We start from the raw sequence: 26,147 nt of genomic DNA, 5'->3' as shown, positions 1-26,147 counted from the left end.
GTGTAGGATTGTATGATAATTGTATGTAATGCCAGACCAATTTTATTTCTTGTTTTACAGATTTTTGTCATCAGAAAACCTAAAGGCAGGAGGGGGAAAAATAATAAATAAAAATCACTAGTCAAAATAAATTTCGTTTTGAATACTAAAAGTATTTTATTTTTGGCAATTTATGAAGTTTATATGGGGGCAAAAAAACAATCCAAAAATTCTTCTTTTTTTTCGTAAGTTTTTGGCATTTTTGGCCAATAAAAACATGAGGATTTATTTTCTGAGCGGGTAAAATTAATTAATTATTTTCTTATTCTTGAAAACAATACGACCGGCGGATCCGTAAAACAAGAAATAAAATTGGTCTGGCCTAATAATTACTGTCAAATTTATGACTGTTTGTGTTAGGACAGGTGATCTTCAGCACAAGAGTCAGTTACTGTGTTTCATCTAGTGAAGTTGTGAAATTTAATAAGCAAATATCAACCAGGAATATACCTTTAAACTATTAAATACTTGAAAAAATAATTTTGTATTGGGTTTAAACATACCTATTCTCAGTATATGCAGGATGTCATGAACAAATTCCAAACAAATGGGGGCTGTTTATAGTTTAATGTCTTGAAACCATGACTGAAAAAAATATTCAAACAAAAATCCAAGCTTGTACGCCCCAACAAAGTAATTATTTATTAACAGTCAGATATTTTGCTGTAATTTTAGTCTCAGTGGGGGAAAGAGAGAGATCAGCTTCATTTTGAAATGTACATTTTTGAAACTTACGTTTGTAAACCAAGCAATATTTCTAAATATTCCTGAATAGTTGGCATTCAGAAAATAATGTTGGACATTTGAGAAACAAAACTGTAAAACAAGTCCCCAAATGTAAAAATAAACTATGTGTGAGGTTTGTTATATAGGCCCAGTTAGAGGTCATTATCATTGATCCCTATGTACATGCAGTAGTAAACATTGTTGATACTTGGAATATAGTATATGTGCTCAATCTCAGCCATAGATGTGCTCACGCCGATCACACAGGATTTATGCTATATCAGGCTTGCCTTTTAATGCCACAATGTTTATGTAATATTGACATTCAATCATCAAAATCAGATTCTACACTTATTTCTCGACCTTTGAAATATTGTTCAATCAAAAGAGGCATCAGTCATTCAGATTTTGAGACATGGTTGAAACTATGTTGTTTCCCAAGAACATAAACAGCTTTATTACCAAGTTCTATGACAACTCTGTAATGAATGCTTGATGACCAATACATGTAATGTTGCTGTAGTAAGGATGTGAGAAGCCCATTTCTGGTGTCCCCTGCAGGGATATTACTGGAATATTGCTAAAAGCGGCATAAAACTAAACTCACTTACTGTAGTAAGGAAAATTGTTGGGAAATTGTTTTACTTCCCAAGTGATTGATCAATGCGTTTCGTTCTCATGCAAATGCTGGCTCAATGCTGACTGTCAAGATGATTGTCAAGATGATGGTTGGAAGAGATTGTACAGTGTATCTAGTCATGTTTGAACATTAACTCGATCCAAATCCATTGTCTTTGATTCCTGGTCAATGACGATGTAATATTTTCCTGTAACCTTTGTGATGTAGAGTGTCTTGTCTTCCATTGTTATTGCCAATCATGCAGTATTCATTGATCTGAAGAGGGCGGTGGGGTAGCCTAGTGGTTAAAGCGTTCACTCGTCACGCCGAAGACCTGTGTTCGATTCCCCACATGGGCACAATGTGTGAAGTCCATTTCTGTTGTCCTCTGCCGTGATATTGCTGGAATATTGCTAAAAGCGGTGTAAAGCTAAACTCACTCACTCATTGATCTGAACTGATGTCAGCATGGCACCTCAGTCAGGTGTATCCTGAGGATGTTGCAGGTCTGAGATGATCCCCAGTACCTCAATGCTTGTCCTGAGAGCTGACTTAAACAGGAACATTTACGCTGTTTGATGGTTCTGATTGCATGGTCATCATATCGGAGATGCCAACCCTGAATCTAATGAATGTGGAGTCCTGCAGCATGGTTGGCTCCGCCATTTTGTTTCACTTTACATACAGACTATGACATGCATTCGGAAACACTTCATTGTCAATAACACGCAATATACACAATTGAGACCCAAAAGATCACATGCTAAGCTTCCGAATGCTTTTACCAGTGTCAACTCAAATAAATCACTGATGTTTTACGAAATTGTATGCTGTATCATACTATCAGAATTGTTCCACAAAAATCGGAGTTTTTCAAGACAAATCAGAGAGCGGATTTGGTATTTGAAAATCGGAGTAACTCCGCCCAAAGTAACTCCGCCGGAGTGGTTGGTAGGGGTGAAACGTTATACGTCCGGTATACCGTAATGCAATCCCAAAATTCGGTATTTTCGGTTTTCCTACCGTCATTTCTATCTAGTCATAAAATGACAGTTTTGTTCATTCAAAATAACAAAGATTAAATGGTTATTTTTTCCATGTTATTAAACAATGTAAGGCTTGGCTCTTGTTTTCAATTTTCTGCATTATGATCATATCTTATATATACCGAACTGAAACTGACCAAACCAAAGGCTTTGTACCGCAATATGTACCGTACCGTGGTAAGAGCATACCGTTTCACCCCTAGTGGTTGGCATCTCTGCTGTATCATTATGACATGGATCATTGTTGATGCTGTCTGTCACAGGTTTGCCTGGTTCAGACATGATTATTACAGGCCACCATGATATAGCTGAAATATAGCTGACAGTGGTGATACAATAACATACACTCACCCACTCCTTCAAGTGTGTGAACACTAAAGGCCTGATTGCCCGAGAGGACGAAAGGAGGAGTCTGGCTAAAGGAATAAGTTTATGTTTGTTTCCATTATGTCTAGTTTCATTGATTGTTTTGGAAATCATTGCTTTTGCTGTCGAGCTTGATAAAAGATGATCCTCCATCTACAGATCTCCATGATGCAATTTGTGATCCGTGTTCTCGGCAGAGGTTGTCCTTGCAGCAAGGTGATGGACCTGCTGAGCAGGATACACTTTGAAAAGATGGCGAGTGAATTGCTGTTTGTTAATAAACATTTGATAATAGGGCAAAGTTTCTGCTTTGAATAGTCACACATCTGAGGTGTTTGTTTTTACTTTTGTTTGTTATTTCTAAGCAATTTATATAAATGTTTGTTCTTGAATTGTGCAAATACCTCAAGAATACGTAGTGCATGCTGTATAGACACGACCTGCTTAGTGCTATTAGTATATCCCTGTGTATCAAGTCAACTATCATACACCCAAAATGAAGACATGCATTGCTTGGTCATTTTAGTCTTTTATTATAAGTTGTACTTATTAATATATATGTTTAAAAAAAGTTCTGATTCTGAATTAGCTCTTGTAAATGACACATTTACTGTTAACTACACAAATGGGTGTTGGTAGGAATGAATTTTAACTATATGATCTCTCTGGATAAAATGTCTTCTTTTTAGAAGAGTTTGTGTAGTCAGGTGTCCCCTGTTTCAAGTGTGAGATTAACAGCAACCGTTAAAGGTCAATACCAGTGTATGAAATAAGGCCAATCCAACGCCCAAGACGGTCGAGATTTCTGACGGACAGTCTAAATTTACAACTAGCCAGCCCTGATGGTCTGGTAAGATGTTTAGATGTTCCATACATCTGAGTAAATTCACCATATTTGGTCTGGTTAAATCCATTTTGGGCTGGTAACATTTTGAACTAGCCAGCCCTGATGTCTGGCTGGATTTTGGGCTTATTTCATTCACTGTCAATACACAAGGTTTTCCTAAACTTTAAAGCTGACATTTGAGGTGCACTAAAATAGTCTCTTGCAAACCTTGTCCATATTAGACAAATGTTAAGAAAATATTTTGCTGTCTACTCACTTTTTTATGTTTTTGATATACTTCCTACAGCCCTTTTTGAGGGATCTATGGATCAAGTAATGATTGTAAAATACAATTAACAGTTTATTTCTCATATAACACTCATCCGATCCTAGAAAATTGCACTTGTATTTTAACACCTTAGTGCTGTAGATTAAACTTCAGTGACCATTGTTACATAGACCCTAGTATGTTACATTGTAGGGTTTTGTGAGATACTTTTGTAAAATATTACAAATACTGTACAAATAACATTGTTCATATGACCTTATGGCATGACGTTTCCTCTGTCACGTTTATTGAAACCTTTGATTTTTGTCGTCTCACACCTCTGACACCGGCCCTGGGATGATGAAAGTTTACATGGATAATCCATCAGTGGTGGCACTAATAGCTCAAACAGTCCAATGTTTTAATCTTGTATCACCTGCATTTCAGTTCAGTTTATTTGTCCTGTATATTGCTACTTCAGATACATGAAGGCGAGCTACAGAGCATTGGCTTAATTTTTATGTTTGCATAAGGTCTGTTAAAGAACATCTCAGAACCCCATTATGGCATGACTTCAGTATTTGATGGTGTTATACTGACCGGGTAGGCGTTATACTGCCTGGACAGGCGTTATACTGACCGGGACAGGTGTTATACTGCCTGGACAGGCGTTATACAACCCGGATAGGCGTTATACTGCCTGGACAGGCGTTATACTGACCGGGTAGGCGTTATACTGCCTGGACAGGCGTTATACTGACCGGGTAGGCGTTATACTGCCTGGACAGGCGTTATACTGACCGGGTAGGCGTTATACTGCCTGGTAAAGGCACCAAGTAGTGCACATACAGCAATGTCCCATCCAGAAGCTGTTGTGGCTGGAATGGGCACTGTACATAGACTAGTTGTCATCTCATGCATGTCCTGCAAACAATGCTCTCAACACATCTGTCATTTGGAATAAACAAGTGTTTTATAGACATCCTTTACTGTGTTATTTGTTGTGCTGCAGAGATTAGAGAGTTTGGTTTAATTCCACTCTGAGCTGTTATGTCAAGGTTTGCCGTTTCATATGGGGAGAAAGGTTAATAGAGACAACCCATTGCCCTGACTGGTGTTGAAACATTAGATCCTAATCAGTCTGGAGAACATGGTGACTCACACACTTACAACTCCACCCACAAACTCATACACTGACTCACTCCAGTGACCTATGCAGCAGTCATTATTTTTGAATGAGTGAGTTTAGTTTTACACCGCACTCAGCAATATTACAGCTGTATGGCGGCGGTCTGTAAATAATCATCTCTGGACCAGACAATGCAGTGATCAACAGCATGAGCATCGATCTACGGAATTGGGATACAATGAATGTCAACCAAGTTGGCAAGCCTGACCACCCGATCCTGTTAGTTGCCTCTTACCACAAGCATGGGTTACTGAAGATAATTCGAACCTGTATCTTCACAAGTCCCATTACTCTTAAAATCAACCTGCCAACTATGGGGCGGAGCATCAAATTCTAGCTGTGAATAGGTTATGCTTGAAAGGACAAAATGTCAAGTTTTTGTCTGCACTCTGCAGTAGGTTCATGACAATCTGTTTTATATCCCTGAAGACTGAAGTGAAGTGGTTGAAATTACCAAACAGTAATAGGCACCTCCCAGATTTGACTTAAGGACAAAAGATCATATATTTGTACAAAGTGTCTTAAATACAAATTAGTTTTGGCAATGGACATAACCCATAAGGGAAAGCAACAAATCCTTGAATGAGCTGTGTCTTAGATTAAAATTCCACCACAGACAGTTGCAGGCTCGATTATTTACAGACTACCCCGATTAAGCTGGAATATTGCTGAGTGCGGCGTAAAACTACACTCCACTACTACTTTTACATTGCCGAGAATAGCTGCAAAATTGCTGATGCAGCATTCAACAATATTGATTCACTCACCTTACCTTTACATCCAATAGATTATCATTGGATAGTCGAGACTGGTTCTCACCACCACACAGCAATCATCTCAAGTTATTGATGTAATGAATGTCGGATATTAATATGAGTGGACTATTTAATAAGTGAAATATTTGAAGACAAGTCTTTATAGCCGTCACTGGCCATTTTCTTCATACGTCTAGACTTGTAATTAGTGCCGTGTGTGAAACGGAGCCATTGTCTCCGTGCAGTCATGGTGATAACCTATGGACAGGCTGAAGGAGATAATATAACGAGCTGGGTAAATAGTTTTAATGAAGTTACTATTTCGCGAATGTGAGTGAGTATGGTTTTACCATATGGTGACACCTATATCGTTAAACTATCTGGTCATTCATCCACAGATTGAAAGAACACCATGTTCCACACAAAAATCAGCATGAAATCAGCTATTTCTGACTCAAACTCACAGCCACATCAAGTGGGGCTCCTCCAAACTCTTTATCAGCTACTGGCGTCCAAGGAAGCTCCAAGAAGCCACAGAAAATTGTAACAATAAAATAGCCAGCCATGAACCGTAACCAAGGCAACCATTTGCCAAGTGTTTGGGACTCATTGTTGTTATCGTCTTCTGCTACCATCAGTACTATCTATCTGTCAAGGATCCTCGGGCTTACACTGCTCTAAGCTTAAACTGTTCCACCACCAGTGAAGATCCGAATTGGTATTCACCAACCCATGCTTGTTGTAAGAGGCGACTAATAGGATCGGGTGGTCAGGCTCGCTGACTTGGTTGACACACGTCATGGTATCCCAATGGAGTAGATTGATGCTCATGCTGCTGATCATTAGATTGTCTGGTCCAGATTTGTTTATTTACAGACCGCCACCATATAGCTGGAATATTTATGAGTGCGGCGTTAAACAACAAACCAACCAACTATAATTTGTTCTAGGTTTGTGTTATTATCCATTGTTTTCAAAAAAAATTCTTGTACATTGTTTAAAGTGAGTTGAAGGATTTAGAAGCAACTCCGAAACGTCGTGTGAACAAAATAAAAAGTTAATATCCAATACAATCTTTCACTCATGTTCGTTACTTTTAACGCCATTCAGAGAACTCGTTGTGAATTGTTTTTGATGTTTTTTAACGCCGCTCATGGATGTTCTGGTTATGTGACGGCGATCTGGAGTCTGCAGCAGACAATACAGTAATTGATAGTATGAAAATTGATCAACTCATAGCTAGGATATAATGCCACATGTCACCCAAGACAGCGCGTCTGACCACCCGATCTGGTTGTCACCCCTTGGAAAGCGTGATTTGCTGAAAATCATTCTAACACAGATCTTCTTGATCTTCACTTTTCACCCCGGGGCCCTCACCCACAAATTTGTTTCTATAGTTACTGACAAGATTCAAAACTTCCATTGGACCCGTGAAGATCCGGGTTAGAATTGGTCTTCACTAACCCATGCTTGTCTTAAGAGGTGACTAACGGGATCGGGTGTTCAGGCTCGCTGACATGGTTGACACATGTCATCGTATCCTAATCGCGTGGAACGATGCTCATTATGTTGATCATATATTCCCTGGTCCAGACTCGATTATTTACAGACCGCCGCCATATAGCTGGGATATTGAGGAGTAAGGCGTTAGACAACAAACCAACCAGCTAAAACTTCATATTTACATACCGGATGCAAAATATTTTCTTCATTGAAGGCTTCTATACTGGAAAATATTATGTTCCCTCTATTGTAATGACTGCAAAAAGAGCAACGTTTGGACAGCCACTCTTTTCTGCGTGTCTTTTGTTTTTTTTAAAAAGTATACATAGGCCGGCCTTTACCAGGGGATAATCTACAGGGATAGTCTCCCTGCATATACATATCTGCCAACTCTCACCCCGTTGGCTCGAGACTCACGCTTTAATTACTCACGTCACGCTTTCACAACAAAACTGATATATCTCACGAAAAACTGGGTTCATATTAACAATAAAATTAAGCCGCTTAAATTTACACAAACTGGGCCGGAATACTTTTCTGAGGAGGGAATTTGCAATTATACGTTGCTTCAGAGGATCGAAGCCCCCTTGAACATCTAACAATTGTAAGATTCCACCCTTGACACTGCTGGGGGCCACAACCCTTTGACACCAGCATCTCAAGCTTTTTGTCTTTCTTGGGTCTGGAAGCTCTGCATATGTTATAACAGGGAGACTATATCAGGTTGTAGATTATCCCTGGTTATAAGATAGAAGTTCTGTACCGTCCATTTGGGTGTGTCCTTACAACCGAAACGTCAAACTGAGCATGCGCACTAGTTTCGATTTCTGTGCAACACGTGTTGAACCATTGAATGTTCTTTTGTAAATGAAACATAATGGCAAACTGAATTGATCTACGGCAATACGTTCGTGACTAACAAATCTACTCAAACTGTATTGATTGATTATTACTCATATATTGCCGATATGAAGTCCGTTTGCACCAAGCGGTAAATAAACTAGACAGAACGTTTCCATGTCTTCCAGGGTAGGTGGTGCGAATTAACAGACTCGACACGTGAGACAAGAATCTCGACGTATGCAAATCGATTGAAGAAATATTTATTAACAACAGGTGTTTACAAAAATATCCATATAGGAGAAGGGAGTAGAATCTACTGAAATATTCACCGACATCCACTTAACTAGATGTCAAAACAATGACCGGAAGCGAAGTGAAGAAACGGTGTTTAGAAATGGCGACATCGCTGCTAGTTTTGGTGGTGTTCTTCACATGCATGGACATTGTGAATGGAGTACCTGTCAACGTCGCTCTCAACAGACCAATCGATGCCTTGTACACTTGTGGTCAGTTTGGACCTGAGTCTTACTATAATCATAAGGATGTTGACAAGTCCGACAGAGATCGAACGGTGAAGTCGTGCAGTAACGTCACCGTCCACCCACCGAGCGCCATGGTGGACGGGAAAATGGACACCAAGTGGCAGAGCTCTAATTTGGACTCAATCGTTTTCTCAGGGAATCTCTCACTCCCAGCATTCCCCAAGTCGACTACAGATTTAAATGGAGTCATCTATATCGACCTCAAACAGGTAAACTACTAATTGTCTTTTTTGGACATGCCAAATTGGTACAGCCTGATAAAGTATTTTGTCTTCATGACAGTTATCCAGTTAATGACACTGTTAGGTTGTCTAAAACCCCATGGCAGATTGTGTGATTTGCATTCCAAAATTAAGTTGCAGATATAACTTTATGGATAACAACTTATTGTTAATAACAACTTATTGTTAATTGAAAGAATATTATTTTGATGAAGATTCATGTACATGATCAAGATATAAGTGACAACTGTGTGGGGTATCAAACCCGGATCTTCAGCATGATGAACGAACGCTTTAACCACTAGACTACCCTGCTGCCCCACAGACATGGAGAACCCTTGAAGCCACATGCACCTGTAGTGAGTGAGTGACTGAGTTGGGTTTTACACTGTTTTAAGTAATGGTAATGTTCCAGCAATATCCCACAAGCATCTTAATTTCAGGATCTGACACAGTACTGAGAAGGAAATAGGAGAAGGAGGCGAATTGAAGAAACATGCTCCAGGGTATCCAGGGTATCACCCCTGTGATTTTGTATACAGATCTAAGAAATGGGTGTTTAACAGTAGAACAGGCTGATATAAGAATGACAGATTTGGATTCCTGTTGTCAAAACCCCAGCATTACTTTTAGGATTTTAAAATTGATTTTTACAATGGAAGACAGGGTTAGCTGATTGATTTCAGCTGCTTGTTCTTTCTTTGTTATCTTTTGGTACAGGTGCTATCTAGACTGACATACAATAGAAAGTACACAATTTGTGCTTTGACATAATTTTCCCCAAAATAATGTCAATATTTTGAAAAGTGTTTTAATTGTTTCTTGCAACATGTACTCAATGTTTGTGACTTGTATTTTACAATAAAAACTTTTCAAAATATGAATATTGATTCTGTTGAAATAATTTCAAAACACAAGGTATGTTCTTTCTTTTTTATTGATGCTCATGCTGTTGATCACTGGATTGTCTGGTCCAGACTCGATTATATACAGGATGCCACCATGTAGCTAGAATATTGCTGAGTGTGGCATTAAATAACAACAGAAAAAAACAAACAAAAGAAAACATCAGTTTAGTACATTCAAGTGCTTGAACTTGATTGATGAGAATGCTACCATGTGTACTGACATAGTGAGAACACAGGAGCTGAATAGAGAGTCTGACATCCACACCTGGAGTCTGCAGGAATGTTTACTCTCTAAAATGTCAGTGTAACTCATGGTAAAGAGCTAGATTAGATTTTGTCTTCACCAACATATGCTTCTTGTAAGAGGTGACTATTGAGATCAAGTGGTCAGAACACCGAAATTGGATGATGCATGTCATTGTATCTCCGACTGGTGCTCATGATGTCAATCACTGGATTATCTTGCCTATATACCTGGATATTGGTGAGTGGGGGATTAAACAAGAGAATATAAAATGCCACTTGAAAGTTGCGATGTTTTTACAGGAGTTTAAACTTCTAAAATCTTATTGCAGTCGTTCACAGTGCAGCTGCTGACGTTGAAGTTGGGAGATGCAAAACGGCCAAACTTCATAGCGATCCACAAGTCGGACAACCTGACGATGGGGTATGCACAGTGGGCTTACAAGGTCAACTTTGCCGAGGAGTGCCAGTCCAAGTTCAGCACCCCCCCCCCCATTGACCTCCCCAATGTCCCCGGAGCCACTGTGTGTGCCAGATACTCACAGAACCCAGCCACCACCTTTGAAATTGTAAGCTGACACTTATACATCATTTTAAAAGTCACTGTTAGTAAATAGAGAATATCACCCAAGTGTCTTCTGATATCAATTATATCAACACGAGTTGATAAAGTTACAAATATCCGAGGCTTGCTGAGGATATTTTTACTTTATCAACGAGTGTTGATATATTTGATATCAGAAGACACGAGGGTGAGATTCTATTTATCATCTAAAATCACTCTTCATTAATTTTCAATGAAAAATGTACATCTCTGAACATGGTACTGCCATTAGACTTGCAGGGCATCGATGTCATAGCATTGTGACGTCATCAAGTAAATGACGTCATAGCATTGTCAGGGCATTGTACAAAATCTACTGTCAAAACGATATCTCCTAGGAGATATCATTTGATCTCACACAAGCGATATCTCCTGTGGAACACAGTTTTGGATGATAAACTTTGTATATATAACTGTCATTACTGTTGGACACAGTTACAGTAATATGATTTCACATTGTTCTGGTTCATACATTGTATGATAAACATTCTTACTACACCTTATGCACATGAGCTTACAGCACTAATATATAAATCAGGGTTTTACACAACCTACAAATGGGAGTCATGGCAAGTCACAGTAAATGTTTTTGGGAGACATTTTAGAATTTTGGGAGTCATGAAAGTATTTTGTTAATAAAAAAATATTATTATTAAGTCCAAACAAAGTAAGTTGTGTGACAGCATACTTTGTATTATTACCTACGAGGGTGAAATATCGGGGTTCATATTTTCATAAGATGCCGTAGAGCAAAATGTCACTTTATCGTGGTGAAGTGATGTCATGATCAATGCAGTGATGTCATGTTTCTTCTGTGACGTTGCATTCTACATGCGGGCGAAGGCGGGTAGCCCGCCTATGTTTGAATTTGACGACCTCGGTAATAAACAGAATATCATATGAGTGCCCATATCATACTATGTTTACGACACTCATGCCTAAATATCGGTATATCCCTCGCTCTCGCTTGGGAAGTACCAACAGTTTGGCACTGGTGTCATAAACATAGTATGACATGGGCACTCATATAATATCCTCTATATGTTGTCCTGTTACAGATAGTCTGTTGCTGTGCATGGTCATTATATGCAGTTATCTGGATTCACAATACACATATTTGAAAAAACAGTGAGTCAGCTATGACTCATATGAAACTAATTTTAGTATTTTACAAAATTGTTCAGCCAGATACTCTTGAATTACATGTCATATAAAACTCTCCTAATACAGATTATGTACAACTTGCATCACATCTGACTATGGAAAAATACTGACTGCATCCCACCTGATTGTATTGTAAATACTGACTGCATCCTACCTGATTGTGTTGTAAAATACTGACTGCATCCCACCTGATTGTATTGTAAAATACTGACTGCATCCTACCTGATTGTATTGTAAAATACTGACTGCATCCCACCTGATTGTGTTGTAAATACTGACTGCATCCTACCTGATTGTATTGTAAAATACTGACTGCATCCCACCTGATTGTAGTGTAAATACTGACTGCATCCTGAATGATTGTATTGTAAATACTGACTGCATCCTGCCTGATTGTATTGTAAAATACTGACTGCATCCCACCTGATTATATTATAAATACTGACTGCAGCCTACCTGATTGTATTGTAAATACTGACGCCATCCTACCTGATTGTATTGTAAATACTGACTGCATCCTACCTGATTGTATTGTAAATACTGACTGCATCCCACCTGATTGTATTGTAAATACTGACTGCATCCTACCTGATTGTATTGTAAATACTGACTGCATCCTACCTGATTGTATTGTAAAATACTGACTGCATCCCACCTGATTGTATTGTAAATACTGACTGCATCCTACCTGATTGTATTGTAAAATACTGACTGCATCCTACCTGATTGTATTGTAAATACTGACTGCATCCTACCTGATTGTATTGTAAATACTGAATGCATCCTACCTGATTGTATTGTACAATACTGACTGCATCCCACCTGATTGTGTTGTAAAATACTGACTGCATACAGCCTGATTGTATTGTAAAATTATGACTGCATCCTACCTGATTGTATTTAAGATATTGACCACGATCAGTGCGACCAGATGACTTTATGATAAGACGTTATTCATAAAAGGAATACCACTGATGAAGTAGTTGAACATTTACTCACTCTTTGTTTCAGATTCAGTTTAATTTCACAGCTGTTCCCAGTGAACTCAGGGTAAGCTATGTCATGATTATCTATTTGTCATGATAGTTCTGACTGATTTTCAACATTTGTCTATTTCCTCAGTCCAAGATTTACAATTTAGAGTAAGTTATATAAGGTGCCATTTTCTTCCAAGTACACACAATGAATATATTCATGTACATCAATTCATGTGTGACAGCATGTCTTGGTATTAAATCAAATAGAGCAAGTAAATGGATCATAGATAGTCATATATATACTGAGGGAAACAAATAAGGGAACACCACTTCATGACAGTGATCCTTTGTTTTTTCTCAGATTTCCTCCAACAGCACTTTTCAAAGCTGGTGATGAAAACTGGAACATATTAAAGGAACGCTTGAATTTTCCTGTGTTCCTCTATTTGTTTTTCTCAGTATATCATTTGAAATTAAAATTTGACATTATTAATATTGACTAATGATGAACAATCCTTGTTTCCAGGAATGGACAAGAGCTCGCTACATCAGGATTGAGTTCTATGAAATGGAAATTACTCTCAGCCGAGAAGCTCATCTCTTTGTAAGTACAAAGCAGTCACTGCAGTGTTCAAGGGTGTGGATTAAGCAGGTTCTTGCTATGTTTACATTAATGACCCCATCGAAACAACGAGCAGCGACAACCATTGTCCCCCTGTCTGATGCATGGCTTGTCACAGTCTTTGCAATGCATTTTGTTTCAAGCTGGAGGTGATCATATTGATGATCAACAAACTAAATCAAATGTGTGAGTTTAGTATTACGCCACTTTTAGCAATATTCCAGCACTATCAAGGCAGGGGACAACAGAAATTGGCTGATGATCTAAAGTATTGATCTCTTTTCATTTTCAATAAATGTAATTCTGAATATAATTTTTTTTTTAAACTCTAGCTCTGTTGAGTTCATTGACGAACAACCAAACAATGTTTATGATGTGAGCATTGTGTGTTTTGGATCATCAATATGTCATTTTCAAGTGATTTACTGTTAATATATTACTGAAGTTAGGTCATAGTGAGTGTGTGAGTGGATATGGTTTTACGCTGCTTTTAGCAATATTCCAGCAATATCATGGCACCCGGGGACACCAGAAATGGGCTTCACATATTGTACCCATGTGGGGAATCGAACCTGTATCTTCGGCGTGACTAGCCTACGCTTTAACCACTGGGCTACCCCACCACCCCTGTACCTAAACATTCAGTTGCACATTTGATGTGTAAATAAGATGGAATATACACAGGTTGCTTGCTCTCTTATCATGCTGTTATTATCTAGTATATTTTGTATTTATGTACAGATGTCATGGAACATTATTCATATAAGCTTGTTTACCAATCCATAATCACTTTTTGGTGAATGAAATATGTTTCAGATATCCATGGGCCAAGTATACCGATATCATTATCAAACCTTGTCTTTTGAATATAGAATAAGGCAATATAGTGGAATGACAGATGATAAAGCATTTGATACAGATATTGTGTCTGGTTGTTATTGTTGTGTTGATGTTTATGTCTGCTTCCAACTGTTTAGTTGATGTCGCCGATGTGGATGCCATATTTAAAGCCATGAGCGAGGGAATAAAATTTTGAATGGATATGGACATCCAAGTAAAAACTTGGCATTTAGTTAAAGTTTCGAATATAGTAATGACTTTGAGATAAACCAATTTGGAATAAGTTGGGATAAGTAAATTATTGAAAAATAAAAATAAGTAAATAATAATATAAAACAATAGTAATGATATAATATAAAATAATTAAAGATAAATTTTGTAATATTAAATTATTTTTAATAATTTGGAATTAGGGAATTGTGTTGGGTCAAACATGATTATTTTTACCAGTGGTTTATATTTTAGTACTCATGTCACAGAGATACATACTGATACAAAACTATTTTCTTTAATTTCCTGTTAAGCTAAAGGGTCTACTACATACATAACAATCAGGTTGATGTTTCACCCTTAATTGTTTGGTATTGAATTGAAAGAAATCATCCATTTTTCTCACTCTTATTCCTTAAATATATTTACGGATTTATCTTAAATCTTTTCAGTGTGTTCAAGTGAATAACTATAGACGAACATAAACATGAAAACAAGTTTGGGGAAGAATTAGCCTAGCTAGGCCAGAATCTCCCCAGGGAAGGTTTGTCCTAGGCTAAAGTTTGGCCTGTTACACCAGATAGATTCTTTCAACTTTTGCATGATTGTATTACTTTGTCGTGGCCTATACCTGTTTCCATGGATAATAATAATAATAATAATGTGTCCATTTATATAGCGCCAAACTCCACACTAGGTATGCTCATAGCGCTAACAATCAAGGCACAGCACATTATTACCCCGGATAACCCAAGCTGCCTGTTAGGCGCTAGAAGGTTATAGTCATATGACTTTTTCCACCGGTACCCATTTTCCTGCTGGGTGAACAGAGGCAATTGTGAACAAACTCACTTGCCTAAGGTGAAACCACATGTATCACATGTGTTTTGTTGTGGGGCGGGACTCAAGTCCTAGAAACTCTCAGGAGTCAAGCTGACCAAACATGGTCACCCATCCAAGGACTCTCCAAGCTCGACGCTGCTTACCGGTGCGTTGTGTATGCGTTCTACATGCATAAAAATAGTCCAAGTATTCATTTCTAAATTTCACCTATGTTAACCAGTGGAAAATTAATATAACGTTGATTATCAATTACTACAAAAGCCTGTAAAGCCAGTCGATGGTAGCCATTGTGACAGGTAAAGAAAGTATTGATTGCCTCTCCAGACATGTAGTTCTGTGCTTAATACAAACAATAGATCTAACTTGGCAACAGGTGTCGGAGACTGCACAAATTAGGATCAATATGCTTCATTGTCACACTTAGTAGTTATATAGGAGGGGTATGGCCTTATAACTTGTCAGTGCAGTTTGTGTTGGCATCACATTTCATTAAAACATGACATGAAGCTATAAGCATTTTTAAAAGAGCATGTCATTGTGATTGCTTCTCTCAATCTGTGAGAACACTTGAGTCAAAACGCCAGAACTTGATATCATTTTAAGTATATTTTAAGTGTTAGTGTATGGGCTTATATTTGTAAAGCTTTAATAGATCAGACAGAGACTTTATACTGATAGATGGCCTCTGGATCAGGCTATGAATGTGTGGCTAACAATTCACATTTTTTGTCAGAAATTTTGTGCATTGTTGTTAATGAAGATATATATGATGAAATCATAATTGGTACAAATAGCTTGAGTGGTCTTTCCTGGGCCTCCTTTCACAAAGCATTAAGGTGATCGTAAGTCACTAAGTGCAATGTTAAAGAATGGGAGTTAAGGTTAACCTTAGTAAAGGTTGCTTCGTGAAAGGAGCCCCTGACCAGTATTTTTTAAACAGGCTGATATGTTAGTCGATGCTGTACTCAGAGGTACAGATAAGCTGCGTATCTACGTAAATTACGCAAATATTAATGTGAAAACTCAATTCCTATTACCGGTAAGTCTATTGCGTACAAGTACGTTTGAATTTTTGTAAATACTCAATAAATTTGATCTTACATGCATACACACAAAAATGTCAAATCTTAGCTTGTGTACCAGAGGATAAATAAAATAACTGAGGTATACTGAAAGGTTCTATTTCAGCACATGAACTTGGCAACTTGCAGTCTTTCTTATCGTTTCTCATTTTACAGATCAATATAAATAACAAATAGGTGAACCAACATTTAAATTTTGTTATATTTTTACTGTTAATGGCAAAATACCCAACTGAGTTTGAGCAAGGTGGGTACAATTTGTTTGGTTATTCAAAGGAAAATTAGGATACCCAATTGAGATGAAGACAAGGGAGTACATAACTCAATGACCCAAAAAGTTATCTGTAGTTCTGTGTACTGTAGGGTGAATACTATCTCTGTTACTAATCAACTAGGGATGAAATCTAAAAGTTATGGACGCATGGAATCTGAAAAAAAAACTGTTGGAAAGTAATTATGTCAATGTGTGAATTGTAAGTGACCATGAAGATCAATGCCGAATACTAAAATTGTACATCTAGCTCACCTGTCTAAAAGTCAAGTGAGCTTATATCTTTGCCTAATGTCCATTTCATCATGAGTGAGTTTAGTTTTATGCCTCTTTTGGCAGAATTCCAGCAATACCAGGGCGAGGGACACCAGAAATGGGCTACACACATTGTACCCACGTGGGGAATCGAACCCAGGTCTTTGGTGTGATGAGCAAATGCTTTAACCACTAGGCTACGCCACTGCTCCCTATCTCATCATGAAAATTGTGCTTGTAATGTCATTGCTTCAAAATCAATTTTTGTGATATTCTAGATTTCACCATACTGCAAGATAAGATTTCTTTTGGATATTTCCTGTGTATTGAGAGCCTTGACAAATGTGTTATGATTTGTAAAATGAAATACATTTTGACAATTATTTGACCTTTACACCAACATGCTCATAAACTTTCTCAAAATGCATTTCCCGACACTGTAAATATCATCTCCTCCAAAACCACATGAAGCTGACATTTTACTTACTTGTTCTCACCAAAAGTGACAACCCAATTTGTTCTTGTGGTTTGAATTCAATCTACCACATCAACCATATTGAAAGATCTCTGTAGGGCCGTTCTTTAGGCATTTGTTATAATGATGTGAAATTTTTGTTCCATTTTTAGCATTTTGACCGGATTTTGACAATTTCCTTTTTTCTCACAAAAGTCATATTTGGCCCTATACTTTACTTCTGTGAAATGGTCAGCTTGAGGGAGAAGATCTGTAGCATATTGGTGTCTCCTTTTGATGACATCACTTTTTGTTCAAATCATTCAGTTTCAACTCTTCAGTATTTCTGTCCAGAATATTTATTGCATCAATTGTGACAGTAAAGTTTTTTCAATGGTATGTCTTTGTTGACATTGATGCTGTTGACAATATATAATCAGGTGAGTGACAGTGTGGTGGCACTATTTTCGATTTGTTGCTCCCTGCAGTCAACATGGGGACTGTTACAAAATGGCCAGCTTTTACAGACTTGTACTTTGTGCAGGTGGACCATGAAGGGAACAGTCTTCAGGTTTTCTTGCTGTTGGATTTCATGTCAATATTTCCCCTCACTTTGCTGTGTCAGTGTTGGGTGGGATCTAGATGTTTTTGGCTATCTCTCTCCAACACCTGGATACCTGTGAAGATCTGGGTTAGAATTGGTCTTCAGCAACCATGCTTGTCGTAAGAGGCGACAAACAGGATTGGCTGGTCAAACTGCTGACTTGGTTGTCACATGTCATCGTATCCCAGTGTAGATCGATGTTCATAATGATCACCGGATTGTCTGGTCCAGATCGATTATTTACAGACTGCTGCTATACAGCTGGAATATTGCTGAGTGTAGCGTATAACATCAAACAAATAAACAAACCAAACACTTTGCTGTAACTGATCCAGATGCAATACCTGTATGTCACCAACACTTTGTCCTTTTAGACCTGTATTTGTAAGTCGATGTCTGTTTTTCCCTAACACCTTACGAGCTGTGTCAGAAAGTTGTGCCATGCTATATTTCAAGCATCAATGCCATATCAGAGCTGTATTTGTAAGTCTATGTCTATATTTTCAGCATCACTTTGCGATTTCCGAGCTGGAGGTGATGGCAGAGTGTGTGTGTAACGGCCATGCTACTGACTGTGTACTCAGTCCTCAGACCCAGATCTACGAGTGCGTGTGTGGCGGCAACACCGTAGGCCAGTTCTGTGAGCGCTGTCTCCCCTTCTACAACCAGAAAGCCTGGCAGTACGCTGTCGCCTGTGAAGGTATGCAGTCACTAATAGCCAATTACAGCAAAGCAGCCTGTACATGACCATATTTAGACAACCCAAACCAGTGGTTAATAGTACAAGCAATGATCCATGGTGTATTGATACAATTAATGTATGGATACAAACATGTTGTTTTCATATTTGCTGGTGTTATTGACTATTACATGCCTGTTGAGTGAATTCCTCAAAACACAAACCTGAAGATACATATTTATCAATGCCTCTAAAAATCCAATGTAACATATGTTATATTTGGGTTACACTTTCTTAGTAAAGAAATTCTAGTACTTTTTGAGTTGAGCCCCATCCGGGATTCGAACTCACACCCTCAGAGTCAGGCACCTAATCGCCAGCACACAAAGTCAGCCGCCTAACCCGCTCAGCTACCGCGACTTTTATATGTGCTGTTGTAAAGGGACGTCACTCTAAACAATAAAATTTGAAATCTTATGTTAGGCCCATGGGCTTAATAATGGGAAAATATCCCGTTATTAAGCCCATGGGCGTAATTATGAGTGGGCTTAAATACAGGAAATCCCTGTATACAGGAAGTCATCAAGTTTTGTCTGTACATCTGTCACAAAAGGTTAGTGGATTTATGTTTTCATCTTCAGTTTTAAGCTTGGAAGTCTGATACAGATTGAATCTCCTTGTTACAGAATGCAACTGTTTCAACCACTCCTTGGAGTGCACATACTCCAGCGAGGTGGAAGCTAAGAACCAGAGTCTGAACACCACAGGACAGAAGAACGGGGGAGGCCAGTGCATCAACTGCCAGCAAAACACAGCCGGTGGGTACAGTAGTCAGTATCTCGACTGATGGAGGTGTTGAGCATGAAAACCAGTGGTTGATAGTGTGAGCATCTCTCAAGTACTGTGAGTGTATTTGGTTTAACAGTATCACAGTTATATGGTATATGGTATATCTGCTTAATGTGGAGGAAGACACAAAGTGATGGGTCCCCCTGCGGTGATATTGATGGAATATTGCTAAAAGCGGCGTAAAATCATGCTCTCACTCACTCACTCACTCACAAAGTGATGCAGCTCTCACCTGTTACCGTGACACAATTTTTAGGGCATTATCATCGAAAGAAGGTAGTAGTCTGACTATCTTTAAGTCACAATGCCCTGGAAAGTTAGAATTACCATAGCCATAACTAAAATGATTAAAACTGCCCCAAAAATGATCATGTCAAGAGTGAGTGAGTGAGTGAGTAAGGTTTTACTCCATTAATATCATAGCAATGCATGATGGACATGCTTCTAAAATTTAGATTTTTGGATTCTCAGAATGTTTCCTTGTTCCTTCAAACAGGTGTTAACTGTGAGAGATGTATGCCCTTTTACTACCGGCCAGCGGGCAGAGCACAGACTGACCCACAAGCCTGTGTCCTGTGTGGCTGTAATCCTGCCGGCTCCACCATCAATATCTGGTCGGGACTCTCAGGGGACTGTGTCATGAATGATAATCCCCCCCTCCCGGCAAACAAGGTATGGTATAGTCTGTCTCACTGTCCCTTAACTAGATTATTTTAGCTGAAGGGGTCGTTGTCGGCATGGGTAGCACAGATGTGTACCTCCAGAAATGTACTCTAGCCAATATCAGAATACAGAAACATACCCAGGACGAGTCCATTGTGCGTTATGCCATTTTCTTGATCGGAACTGTCATAAGTCTGTATTAGATGCATTTGATTGCATTATATAAGAAATGAGCATACGAAGTAACAAATATTTCACGAAGCACAATGCCACTCGTAATAAGTTGAATGGGAACAACTACACGTGACAATGTGACTGTATACACGTGTGACATGATAACAGTATGACAATACATGTGTGTTACATGGTGCCAGTTTGACACTACTCTTCTGCATATAATGTATGACATTGTGACAATTTGACCATACACATGTTTAACACTACACCAATGTTAATGTGACTGTATACATTTGTATAAAATGGTGACAATGTGACTATACACAATTGTATAACATGGTGCTTATTTGACTAAACACATTGTGACAGTGTGAATATACACATGTATAACACTACACCAATGTTAGTGCAACACAGTGACAATGTAACTGTACATATGTATAAAGTGGTGACTATACCCAATAACGTATATTATAGTCACAGTGTGACCATTACAGCATATTCACAATGTGACTGTTATAACATGACATTGTTAGTATACAACTTTATAACATGGTGGCAATGTTAGTATACAACTTTATAACATGGTGGCAATGTGACTGAGTATGCATGTATGACATGTATATTGATGATATTCTGCTGTATACAGAACCCTGGAGACTGCTACTGCAAGGCCAATGTCCAAGGTATAAAATGTGACCAGTGTAAGCAGAACTTCTACAACCTGGACGAGGCAAACCCTGATGGTTGTACAGGTGAGACACAGGTTGAACATGTCAAGGAATCGTTTGTTTGTTGTTTAATGCTACACTCTGAAATATCCCAGCTATGTAAATAGTCTTTGATAATCAAGTCTGGACCAGACAATCAAGTGATCAACGGTATGAGCATCGATTTAAGCAAGTTGGATACAATTACATGTGTCAAACAAGTCAGTGAGCTGGAGCACCCGATCCGGTTATTTTCTTCTTACAAGTGTGAGCTGCTGAAAACCAAATCTAACCCAGATCTCCAGTCGAAGGTTTGCATCTTGGCAGCAGTGTATGGAAACAAACTTATGGGTGAGGGTGGCAGGGTAAAGAGTGAGTCACTTCGCGAAGATCGGTGTTAGAATGGTTTGGGTGGAGATCAGGTGGTCAGACGCGCTGTCTTGGTTGACATGTGACAACTGAGTAGATCAATGTGCATACTATCAATCGATGAATTGTCTGTTCCAGATGGCTATCACATAACTAGAACATACATGTGCACCGTTTAAAAACAACAAAAACAATTTCCAACAAGTTTTTTTTTCATAGGGAGTCTTAGATTCAATAAAATCCTATGTTGAATTTGGCCTTCGTGTTCATGCTCTCCTTGTAGCTTATGTTGTCATATTTACTATTGCTTGAATAAGATAGAAGTGTGGGTGAGTGAGAGATAGGTAACTTGGTGGTTCAATCTCCCAGTCCTTGGAGAATACATTGGAGAAGGAGTCCAACTCAAGCTTAGAAGGATTGGGCAAGTCTAGGTTGACACAGATGTAAACATTGCTCTTTGCACCATTCGGAGTTTTTAGTTTATATTTTGGTAGATATGTATATTTTTAATAAGATTTTAATAAGCTGACTTTATTTGTGGGACTGAATGTGGGTGTTGTGCAAGTTGAGATAGCTGGCTAAATGTAAGACTGGGTGTTGGAGTGACTGTGGTTGGTCATTTAGTGGTTGATTAGATGACTGAGAGGATGGTGACAAGGATCCAGAGGAATTGGTAGGGTGGGTAAGTTAGAGGGGACTGGCTGGAATGGTCATTGGGGGGATAGGTGAGTGAGTTAGGGGTAGCTTGTGAAGCACTGGTGGGTTGAGCTACTCAGTCAGGGGTGGCTTGTGAAGCACTGGTGGGTTGAGCTACTCAGTCAGGGGTAGCTTGTGAAGCACTGGTGGGTTGAGCTACTCAGTCAGGGGTGGCTTGGAAGTAATTTATGGGGCATGATGGTGAGTGGTGCGGAGTGAGTGAGTGAGTTAGCTGGGTAGGTTACTAAGTTTTTTTGAATGACTGAATTACTGATAGCTGAGTAAATCACAGAATGGTTTGGAGTGAATACGGGGTAGTTTGTAAAGTCACAGTGTGGTTTGGAGTGAGTTCAGAAACAAGTAATCACAGAAAACGGCAAGATGTCAGGGGCGTAGCTACCATTATAAGAAAAAGCTCGGGTTTACACATGATTCTTGCCAGAAAGGTTGAGCAAGCCCTCAATACTATCTACATGTATATATAAAGCTTTAAAACCTATCAGGCTTACACACAAAAATCAGCTTGCTACGCGCCTGGATGTGAACTGTTAGTACAGCTTAACAGTAAAACCGGAACATGTTACATATTTCAGTTGCTGAGTATCACATGTACCCTGTCTTGTACCTTGTCTTGTACCTTGTCTTGTACCCTCTCTTGTACCCTGTTTTGTACCCTGTCTTGTACCTTGTCTTGTACCCTGTCTTGTACCTTGTCTGCAGCTTGTGGATGTAACCTCAATGGTACAGTTGGAGCCAACGAGACCTGTGTGCCTGATGCTACTGGCCAGTGTACTTGTAAGCCGAACGTAGAGGGACGGAGATGTGACGTATGCAAAGATGGCTTCTATGGTCTGGCAGGCAATGATAGTAACGGTACGTTTCCACATACTCTTCTGAACATTCCTGCTTTCACATTAACGATAATGATTGGCTCACTACATGTTACAACATGACCTCACTAATTAAATGTTCCCAGGCTTATTGTTTTCAAACTGTTGAGGGAAGTAAGACTTTTTGTAAAAAATTATTGGATACTAAGTGTTTGTTTTTTCAACTGTTCCCAGGCATATTTCAATTCCAGCTGTTGACAAAGGCTGTACAAAGTGTTTGTTATATATATGAAACTTTGAGCTTATTCAGCTTTGGAAGGAACTAAAACTCTTTATTAAGTCTACAGCACATGAGGATATATGTTCTTGAATGGATGACAGAAACATATTTTGTTCTGTAACAAAACTATGAAGGCCTTGCATGCAGATTTCCAAGTGATGTTGCATATTTTAAAAGAGATTTGTTTTGTTTAGCCTTCAGAAAAAATGGAAATAAGTGATGATTCATAACTTGAATAGTATGAGAATATATACTCAATGAAGTAATGATATTAATGGGTTTGTCTTGTTTGTTGTCTAGGCTGTACCCCATGTGGGTGTGATGTTGGCGGGGCCTCCTCAACAACGTGTAACAAGGTCACTGGACAGTGCTTCTGTCGACCAAATGTCCAGGGCAGGAAGTGTGACAGGTATGTATGACTGATATCAAACACTTGGATTAGCTGATGAGGCATTGTGATGAGCAATATACATCCCCTGTCTCCAGTTGTCATGGATATTACCTCTAGGGGTGACTATTGAGGGGGAACAGCTATTGCGATAGATATCAGTGGTGGAAATCACTTTAAAATTGCTAGTGTACTCCGGTACAGTGGCACATGTAAAATCACTTGGCCTGATAATTTTTCCACTATACCGTCCGTTTTCTTGTTGATTTTTTAAATAAACAACATAATTAAAGGTCACATGCAACGTAAAACACAATTTTGCAGATTCTGATACCTTTCGGTATGGACTTACCGAAACAAATCGTCAAAAATGCAAATTCAACTTATAAAGTTGAAAAATAACGCGATGAAAAAAAACGCGCAAAATCGGAGTTCAAACGTTTCACTAATTTTCCCCCGACTTTTCTGGGGAAAACGGGTTTCAACAGCTGGGCTGCGCTCATAGCATGTGCGCAGTGAAATAGGTTCGCGCAGCTTGGAAGCGGGTTGAATACTCCGGTGAAGGCATTGGTGTGAGCTATTTTTCTAATGTTTTGTTGATATCTCACAGGCGCGAGCTTTTTATATGTTATGACAGTAAATTAACTGTTTATATAATTTCATTTGTCTATTTCACCACACGTTCTTCTTACCGAGTCACTTTCTCAGTTCGATACTTGAAAGCAATGTCATTATTTAGCGTTGACAGAATTGAGATATAGATATGTCGTTGTCACAGACAAAATTCAATGTCTTGTTTTATTGACACCTGTGTGTCTGCCTGCCTGTCTGCTAATGACAATATTCAATACACAGCTGCTATCACTGACCTGCAATTTGAACTTAACACCAATCAGGCTATACACCATAAACAAAATGCATTGATTTATGGCCCGGTTCGGCCTCTGTCACATTATGTAATTACACAGACAGGCAGGTGTGATACTTGAACACATGACATGTTATGATGTCTGTTGATTGTAAAATGTTATACACAAAAAATGAGCATGTATTTACAAAACCCAACATCTCTATATATACACACACAATGAGCCGTGACGGCATCTGCAAATGAACCAGCCGTTACACTTGAGTGCACACCCACCCGCTCTGACTGGGTTCGGTATCCCGGCTGCTTCGTTTCTTGGGAAGTAAACCGAAGTACACAATATTGCACTTTTGATTTGCGATTGTACGCTTATAATTTTGTTTATATGTTTTTTCATAACCAGCAATGTATATTATATGTCATGAATAAGTGATAATTGTGTTTTAATTATGTTTGATTTTTTGGTTGCATGTGACCTTTAACATTGGAATATCAACTGGACACTGGAACAGTGTGATATACAAATTTGCTTGCCCGACAGAAAAAAAACACTTGGCTTGGGCGTCGGGCAATGCTTTATTTCCACCCCTGGATATATTCTATTGCTACATACTACATAATCTATTGCGACCAACTATTGCAATAGTATTGCAATAGAGTCAGCTCATAATACAGGCAGGTTCTAAATAGAGTCAGCTCATCATAGAGGCAGGTTCTAAATACCTTACTATCAATAGTCACACATACTATCGTTGCATCGATAGTTTTTCATTCCTACCATCGATTAAATGCTATCGGAGGCTCAACAATTGCAATCCATTGATAGTTCGATGTAGCATACAGCCCTAGTTACTTCTTTGTCTCAAGTGTTGTTTATGGGTGAATGCTGTTCCATTCTGGAATAACGCTTTTTCCCTTACATGTTCGTAATATCAAACACTGGTTTGTCTTGTCAATCCTTCATTGTTTATGTACAGCCATGACATGGATGGGATATTACTGAAGCTTAAAACAAATTGTATTTACTCATTCTCTTGATTAGCTCTTTCTGAATAATAAATGTTGTCCTCTTGTCACTTTCAATCTGATGAGCAACTTGGCTCTGCTGTTTAGATACTGGATAGTTGAGTTTGTGTTTTCAGTGTTAAATATCATGCAAGTAACTATTATCAGTTGACTCCTGCCACTGAACTGACTCTATTTAGAACCTGCCTCTATGATGAGCTGACTCTATTTAGAACCTGCCTGCATTATGAGCAAACTCTATTTAGAACCTGCTATGAGCTGACTCTATTTAGAACCTGCCTCTATTATGAGCTGACTCTATTTAGAACCTGACTCTATTATGAGCTGACTCTATTTAGAACCTGACTCTATTATGAGCTGACTCTATTTAGAACCTGCCACTATTATGAGCTGACTCTATTTAGAAGCTGACTCTATTATGAGCTAACTCTATTTAGAACCTGCCTCTATTACGAGCTGACTTTATTTAGAACCTGCCTCTATTATGAGCTGACTCTATTTAGAACCTGACTCTATTATGAGCTGACTCTATTTAGAACCTGCCTCTATTATGAGCTGACTTTAGAACTCTGCCTCTATTTAGAACTCT

General features: G+C 38.6%; 1 protein-coding gene and 1 long non-coding RNA gene across 2 annotated transcripts in view; both read left to right on the top strand.

Moving 5' to 3' along the window:
- Window positions 1-267: 267 nt before the first annotated feature.
- LOC124282439 lies at window positions 268-4,870 on the top strand. Its single transcript, XR_006900155.1, has 2 exons — window positions 268-4,477; window positions 4,599-4,870. It is a non-coding gene; the product is annotated as an uncharacterized LOC124282439 (long non-coding RNA).
- Window positions 4,871-8,309: 3,439 nt separating this feature from the next.
- LOC124282438 (laminin-like protein epi-1) overlaps window positions 8,310-26,147 on the top strand; it is a 57,594-nt gene continuing 39,756 nt past the window's right edge. The window contains 10 exon segments of the mRNA XM_046718423.1: window positions 8,310-8,934; window positions 10,430-10,666; window positions 12,877-12,915; window positions 13,369-13,446; window positions 18,531-18,723; window positions 19,389-19,520; window positions 20,048-20,223; window positions 21,041-21,146; window positions 22,887-23,039; window positions 23,577-23,685. Coding sequence (XP_046574379.1) covers window positions 8,578-8,934; window positions 10,430-10,666; window positions 12,877-12,915; window positions 13,369-13,446; window positions 18,531-18,723; window positions 19,389-19,520; window positions 20,048-20,223; window positions 21,041-21,146; window positions 22,887-23,039; window positions 23,577-23,685 — 1,580 coding nt within the window. The 5' untranslated portion in view covers window positions 8,310-8,577.

The sequence above is a fragment of the Haliotis rubra genome, unplaced genomic scaffold, assembly GCF_003918875.1.
Source record: "Haliotis rubra isolate DU_JTF1 unplaced genomic scaffold, ASM391887v1 Scf3, whole genome shotgun sequence".
Taxonomy (NCBI): domain Eukaryota; kingdom Metazoa; phylum Mollusca; class Gastropoda; order Lepetellida; family Haliotidae; genus Haliotis; species Haliotis rubra.
Note: the sequence above shows the minus strand (reverse complement) of the source record. Positions and strands in the feature narration are given on the sequence as shown.